Raw genomic sequence first — 7,477 nt, forward strand, 5'->3', positions numbered from 1 at the left:
GCTGTCACAGAGCCTCTTTGGGATGCTCTCTGCCCCTCCCCCACGTGTGCGTGCACTCTCTCAAAATAAACGTTAAAAAAAGTAACAATGGCAAGAAGTCCAAAAATGGACTAACTGACCGGCAGCCAAGTAAATGGAGAAGTATTTAGCTACTGTGCTTTCAGGGTATCTGAAAAAAAAAAAGAAAAAAGAAAAGAAAATGTTCCTGAGGCAGGTGTGTGAGATGAACAGCCCCTGAGAACCGGGCTGGGAGTCTCACACCCCTGACTTTGACCTTGGGGGGGGTCCCTCCTGTGCGTGACCCTCCCTGCCCTGCCCCCCGGGCGTTTCCTCACTTCCTCACGTACAGCCAGCAGATTACAGACGGTTAGTTTATTTACTGTGAGAACAGTCCTTACAATAAATAAAATCTAGGAGTACAAAGAATCCGCAGCACACCTTTAAGCAGGGTGACCCAGAGTCCGAATGAAGCAAAGACGAATCCCAGACTGCAGGAGGGAGAGGGGGCTGTCTGCGCCTCGCCTGCCCCCAGGCCGGGCACGAGCCTGAGGACCACGCCCACGGAGCTCTGGGATCGGCGGGAGGGCAAGTCCAGCCGGTGGGTCTCTGCCCGGGGGAGACGGTGGGCTCCCCGCCTGCTCACTGGGGAGGCCCACACACCTGCCCCAGCTGACCGGAAGCCCAGCGGAGAGCATTTCCCGGAAGACCCAAGTGGTCCGGTTTCGGGGGAGGGGGCGCGGTGACTCCGCCCGGTGACCTGCGATCCCAGCTTCCTTGGGCTGCCCCCACCTACCACCTGGTGCCCGGCTCTTCTGGAGCAATCAGCCCCGGCCCTACCTTGTAAAGGGAGGGACCTGGACACAGTGCGGGGGCTGGGGCCTGCCTCCGGCCAGGGGCTCAGGCTTCAACCCCAGAAGTCCCATAAACGCGGGGCCTCTCCCTAGACCTCTGCAGGGCTCTGCCGCCAGAGCTGGTGGCCGGGGTCTCAGGGCCCTGTGGCGCAGGACAGGCGTAGGCAGGCCTGCACACACTCCAGGAGCCAGTGCACCGCTTCGTGCGCCTCCCCAGCTCGGAGGATGGCACTACCCCGCGCAGCTGGGAGACCCCAATCCCTCGAGCCAGGGGGAAGAGCCCCGGGACCTGCCCCCGCCCTCACTGGGGGGCCAGCGCGTCCCCTGGCCCGCCTTTCGGCCTGCAGATGGTCATGGGCGTGGGGCTGCTGGACAGAGGCGAGAAGAGAGCCCGCAGGGTCCCCGAGAAGGGGGTCTCGGGGAAGGCGTACAGCAGCGAGCCGTCGGTGGCGCTGTAGAAGGCCAGGTGCCCGGCCTCGTAGTCCAGGAAGATGCCCACGCGCCGCGGCGGCGCGCGCAGGGGGGAGAAGGCGCGCTCGGACGAGTCGTAGTAGCTGCCCAGGAACACCAGGATCCAGAAGCCATTGCCGGCGAACAGCTCGCCCTTCTCCTTGCGGTTGGCCGTCTCCCGGCAGACGCCCAGCGCCCAGCTGGCCCGCTCCCCCACCTCCACCTCCCAGTAGTGACGGCCCGACGTGAGGGGCTCCTGGCCCAGCACGCAGGGGCCGGGGTCGAAGCGCTCGGGGCTGTCGGGCAGCGCCTGCCGCAGGTCCCCACGCCGCACGCTCTTCCTGTCCTCCGACAGGACCAGCTCGGGGTTGGCGGTGTCAGGATCCAGGGTCACGTCCCCTGCAGACGGAGCGGGGGTCACGAGGTGAGCAAGTGGGCGACGCCGCGCATCCCTGCGGATGGCTGTGGGGGCTGGGCACTGGCCACGCCCCATGCTGCGCCCACCCTCAATCACCTAACACCTGCCGTTGCAACTCAGAAAGTTCCAGAAGGAAGTCCACGCTCCCTCACGATGTACCCTCCTTCAGCGGACCCGAGAACCACCAAGGGCTCCCTATATCCATTCTTCTGGCTCCTGGAGCAAGGTGGGAGTGTCCCGTCGGCTCTGGGGTCCGCGCAGGCGCTCTGGCCCCTGTCCGCCCCGGCAGTGGTCTGGCCTCTGCTCTTCCCACATGCACTGGCCAGCAGCCGGGCCACCTTCCCTTAGCTGCCGTCTGGTGCCTGGCCCTCCAGATCTCTGAACTGGGGGCCTGGGTCCGTTCCGGCGGCGACCCACCCCACGCATCAGCAGGCGCTCGGGACCAGTGCATCCCCTGGGCCACAGGGCACTCACCTCGGAACCTCCGCAGGGCCTCCACCAGCCCGGGGACCCTGCACACCGTCCTCATCTCCATGGGTACCACCTCAGGCGGCTGCAGCTTCACGTCCTGGACCCTGGAGAGGGCGCAGCACAGTCACCCCGTGGCAGCCCCGCCCTGCACCCCCCCTTCCCTGGGGAGAGGCCGGGGCTCCTACCTGCGCAGGGTGTCCCTGATGTCCTGTGGGAGAGACACACGCGGGTCAGCGCCTGTCCCCTGACCCTGGGCCCCCCCACACCCCGGCCACCAGTGCCCCCCAAGACCTGGCTCTGCCCCTTCTGCCACACACACACACCCTAGTGATCAGAAACCAGCAGTGGGCTGTCCCAAGTGCGGCTCAGACACAGGGACCCTGGAAAGACCGGCCTCACACCCCCATGTGCATGGAGAACGTAGGGCACTGCTTACTTGCTCACCAGCCCAGGGCCCCCAGCACTCCTGGGGGCCAGGACACGTGGGCGGGGTCCTGGCCTCGTGCTGCCCGCCCTCCCGCAGGTGCCAGACTCACACCCGCGTTCCAGGTGAGTTGTCTCCACTTGGACCTTCCTCTCTCCCATGACGCGTGCAAGCATTGTACTCAGCACGTGGGACTATGTCCCTCAAACCCAAATACTGGAGGCCTAACCCCCAGGGCCTCAGAACGGGGCCGGATTTGGAGATGGGGGTCTTTGCACAGGTGGTTCGGGTGGAAGGAGGTCACTGGGGGGGGCCTGACCCCACATGATGGGTCCTTATCAGAAAATGGGATCGGGGACAGACACACACGGGAAAACCACCTGAGGACACGGGGAGCGACGGCGTGTGCACGCCAGGGAGAGAGGCCTCGGGAGGAACCAGCCCTGCCCACGCCTGGATCTCAGACCTCCAGCCCCCAGGACCTGGACCCAGTAAGCGTGTTGTGTGAACCCCCCCCGTCTGTGGGATCTGGACCGACACACTCAGTTACTTAGAACACGGGCTGCTGGGGGGAAGCTCTCACCCCGTGTCTTTTTAGAACAGCACACAGGAGCGGCAGGAAACGAAGGCCACCCACGGTCATTCCCAGCAAACGCTGGGCACCAGCTAGCGGGCCAGACCCCAGCTTGCGGAGGAAAGTAAGACAGGGTGCCCAGAAAAGGCTTCTCACAAGGTGGGACATCTTCACACACATGAGCGACGGTCTGTGTGTGCTGGGTTGATGGGGGGAGAATGGAGGTGTATGACAAGACACAATGGGCCTCGAAGGAACAGGGAGACCGTGGGCTTCTGAGGACACAATGAGGGAGATTGTGCAGGTCTGGAAGAGACATGTGCAAAGGGCCTGGGGCACAAGGAACCACCGGGCAGAGGTTCCTGCAAAGCAGAAATAGCCTGTCCTTAGTAGTTTTGCTAGGTGGGCAGCCCACCCAGGGAGGCAGTGGGGAATGACAGGGGCAGTCCTGGTTGCTGCAAGGCCCCACCTACCCTGAGGGTCATGCGGGGGGGGGGGGGGGGGGGGGGGGGGGGGCGGCTGAGCTCCAGGAAGACGCCGGCCTCTGTGTACGCCATCTGGCCCCTTGGAGACACACACATCCCTTTAGGAAAAGGCTCTGCATGGACCCAGGATGGCTACAGGGGGAGCCTGGGGGGGAAGCTGGGACTCGGGTGTGGGCTCCTGGAAGTCACCCCAGCCCTCACTTCCTCTGTCCGTGAGAGCACACGCCCCCACCCACCCCAGGTGCTGGGACCAACTTCCCACTCCATGCAGCAGTCCTCCGCCTAACCCTGGGGCCCGAGGGTGCAGGTGCCCCTAACCTCGCCCCCTCACACCAGTACAGGGCACTGCTGGGGGCTGCTCTCCCGCCCCTCCCCCCAGCACAGGCAGGGGGGCTCTGGGGCTGGGGGGTAACCGGAGAAGGGACAGGGATCCTCGAGCTGGCCAGCTGGGCCAACACCCAGGCCAGGAGATGTGAGGCGGGGGGCCGTGGAGGGCAGGTGGGGGACAGGTGGCCACTTCCAGCGTGAAATGCAGGAGCCCAGCAGACCAGTCAGGACAGCTGACACCCCACATCACATTTCGCACAGACCCGGGGTTCGCATCTCATGTCTGGGGCCGAACCCTCCTCTTTCCAGAACTTAGGTACACCTGGCTTCTCCAGCCCTGTTCACTTCTCCTGACCTTCTTGGCTGGACGCCCGGACTCGCCTCGCTGACCACAGCCTACTGCTCCCTGAACCCGGGCCAGACAGTGGCCTTGAGTTCTTCCTTTTCCTAGGCCTGAGACCACCTGGAGTCTCAGCAGGGGTGGAAGGACCAAGTTCAAACTCTAGGAGGGCAGCCAGGAACCTATGCCCGGTCAGTGAGACGCAGGAGGGTCACCACTGCACCTCCCTGTGGGAGGCGCCCAGGGCTGCACACACAGTGCCCTCACCTCCGCCCTGGGCCAGGAGCCAGGCCACACGGGGCTGGTGCAGGAATCCTATAGGACACCTGCTGGCCCTTCTCGGTCCAGGGGACAGGAACCTCTGGAGTTAGCCTGGTGACCCACAGACCCTGGATGCCACCTGTCACACGGCCCAAAAGGGCTCCAGGACACGCAGCAGAGCAGTTCTGCGTGGACTTTCAGATCCGTACCCACTCCCACTCTGCAGGACCCACAGCCACACGTGGACCACCTGCCTGTCCCAGCTACCCCCACCCCCACTTCTCACAGGTGGGTGATGCCGCGGTGAGTCCGCAAACTGCCTGCCCTGGCTGCGGCTTCCTCTGCTTTCCTCCCTGGGTGCTGTGAGCCCCCCTGTTGAGAGCCCACATGTGCATGCACCCCCCCGCCCCCCACAATGCGGCCCGTCCCTACCCAGAACCCCCACGCGCGCCCCGGGGGCTCACCTGCAGCAGCCCCACGCGTGCACCCCTGGGGCGCAGCGCCACCAGTCCATGCCCAGAGCCCCCTCGCGCGCACCCTGGGGGTGCAGCGCCGCCCGTTCCCGCTCACAGCTGCCAGGCGCCACCCCAGCGGCGCAGCGCGGCTCACCTGCAGTAGCCCCAGAGCTGGCAGCTGGCAGCGCCCCTCCAGCTCCGCGATGAGCTCGGCCAGCTGCGCGCTCTGCTGCCCCAGGCGCGCAGCGCTCTCCCGGAGCGGGGGCAGGACCTCCAGTTCCTCCTCCTCCAGCCTCTGCAGCAGCCGCTGCTCCTCCTCCGCCAGCAGCCGGCGCAGCCGCTCGAACTCCGCCAGCACATTCTGCCGCTGGCTCTCCACCATCTTCTGCGGGGCGGACAGGGCAGCTGAGACCCCATCCGTCCCCCATCGGGGCTCCCCACGCCCTGTCCCGCCCCCAACTTCACCCCACGGAAGGGCTGTACAGAGTCTGGCACAGGGATCCCTCTTTATGCACAGCAAAACGCGGGGGTCCGCCTGCCTGCCGCCCCCATGCCCGGACTTCGGGCACCTTGGCACCGTGCCACCTGCCTGCCACAAGGCACAGGTCTCCTCAGCCTGGGCCTGGAACAACAGCGCGTCCTCCATTTGCTTCCGTAGATGCTCCAGGGACTTCTCCAGCTTTCCCTGTGGAGAGGTGAAGCCAGTGTGACCCTGGCTGGGAAGGGTCCTGTCCCCCCTCCATCAACCCCAGCGGGCATGACCCAGGGGACAGCCTCACATCCACCAGCAAGGCCCTCCCAGCACCGACGCCCCTTTCCTGGGCTTCCGGTCTCCTGCCGCCCCCCAGCCCCTTTCCTTCTCCACGCCTGCTCTGGGCTCCCTGCAGGCCCACAGCTCTCTGCTTACGTTCTCCATCTGCCTTCTAGATGGATTAAGGACCAGGAGGCGGCGCAAAAGTGCTGCCCTTGGGGACCCAGGACCTCAGGGTGTGTGAATGCCAGGCACAGCCCATTGGGGACAGGTAAAGATGGTGTGCTGGGCACCCCTAGCATGAAGGGCAGCTACCCGAGAGTACAGGGAAGGGGGTCAGAAGGTGGCAGCCCAGAAGGGCCCACTTTGTCACGAGGACTATCGGGAGCAGATGTAAGAAGAGCCCTCTGCCCTCCTTTCGGCCTCAAGGCAGAGCAGAAATTTCCCACAAGGGTGCTCTCCTGTCTGTACCGGGAAGGGGACAGCACTCAGCACGAGGTCTCTGCCAGACAGAAGTGTGCCTGAATGGACGCTGTGACTCAGAGGGCCCTGATCTTTCATCTGTTCCCCCCATATACTCTAGTTCCTTTTTCACAATTTCCCAGCCCGGCAAGCCCCAATTCCCTTTCCTTGGTCTGGCCACTTCCCCCCAGCCCATCCCCCTTTGTTAAAATGGAACCTAATCCCACGTCTATAGGGGCTTTTCGTTTTCTCTCTGTGAAGCCACATCACATTTAAAAGACTAATAAAATTATGGGGCACCTGCATGCTCAGTCTTGGCTCAGCTCATGGTCTTGTGGTTCATGAGTTCAAGCCCCGTGGCAGGCTCTTTGCTGAGCGCTCAGAACCTGGAGCCTGCTTTAGATTGTGTCTCCCTCTCTCTCTGCCCTTCCACTGCTCATGCTCTCTCTTTCTCAAAAATAAAATAAACATTAAAAAAAGTTTTTTTTAACTAATAAAAGGATGGTTTTATTTCACTTGTTACTCTGCCTTTGGTAGCTTGGTCGGCAAGCCTCGGTCACTGAATCTAACAAGTTAGAGAAAAAGCTCTGCACGGCCCTCTGAGAGGAAGGGGTTCAGTGCCCCCCGAAGGCTTCGCCAGGCCAGCCGGGAGGGGCCCTGGAGGGCTGCTCACTCTGCTCTCGTGGTCACGATCCGTGAGCACATTTGCTGGGCTGACATCTGCGTGTCGTCTCTCAAGACTACAGGGATCTACTTCGGACAAGCCCGCAGAGGCACGCCGGGGTCCAAGTTGTCCTGTTTGTTCTAGAACACGACCAACCAGCCAAGTGTTGGTTTCGGTGGCTGAGCCCTGTCCTTGGAGCACGCCAGCAGACACACGCGCCTGGCCACGAAGCACAACACTAACCAGCGAAACGCTGGCACGATGTCACTTGTGCGCTCCATACCTTGGGTTCCAGGAGCAAATGCTCCCGAGGCCCAGGGGAGACTGTAGATACCTATCTGCCCTGAGCTCTCAGCAGTCCGTGAGCGCCGGTTCGGATTTTAAGGAAATGCGTCTCCAGAACACGTAAGAGGCTTCACCGCCAGGGGTCAAAGCAGGGTAGATCCCCGCCACGTCAGGTGGCAGAGGTGGCCGCAAGCACCCCACTCAGAAAGCCTGGTGCCCCGTGGGAGCCCTGGCCCCTGCCTCTCGGGCCAATGGCTCC

At 63.4% G+C, this 7,477-nt stretch overlaps 1 protein-coding gene across 1 annotated transcript in view; it reads right to left on the bottom strand.

Moving 5' to 3' along the window:
• Positions 1-357: 357 nt before the first annotated feature.
• TRIM11 (tripartite motif containing 11) overlaps positions 358-7,477 on the bottom strand; it is an 8,546-nt gene continuing 1,426 nt past the window's right edge. Inside the window, exons 2-7 of the mRNA XM_029941730.1 lie at positions 7,177-7,216; positions 5,646-5,772; positions 5,211-5,441; positions 2,376-2,398; positions 2,194-2,294; positions 358-1,700 (exon numbers count right to left, since the gene is read on the bottom strand). Of these exons, the coding sequence (XP_029797590.1) occupies positions 1,153-1,700; positions 2,194-2,294; positions 2,376-2,398; positions 5,211-5,441; positions 5,646-5,772; positions 7,177-7,216 (1,070 nt within the window). The 3' untranslated portion in view covers positions 358-1,152. The remainder of the gene's footprint in view (positions 1,701-2,193; positions 2,295-2,375; positions 2,399-5,210; positions 5,442-5,645; positions 5,773-7,176; positions 7,217-7,477) is intronic.

The sequence above is a fragment of the Suricata suricatta genome, chromosome 6 (assembly GCF_006229205.1).
Source record: "Suricata suricatta isolate VVHF042 chromosome 6, meerkat_22Aug2017_6uvM2_HiC, whole genome shotgun sequence".
Classification (NCBI taxonomy): domain Eukaryota; kingdom Metazoa; phylum Chordata; class Mammalia; order Carnivora; family Herpestidae; genus Suricata; species Suricata suricatta.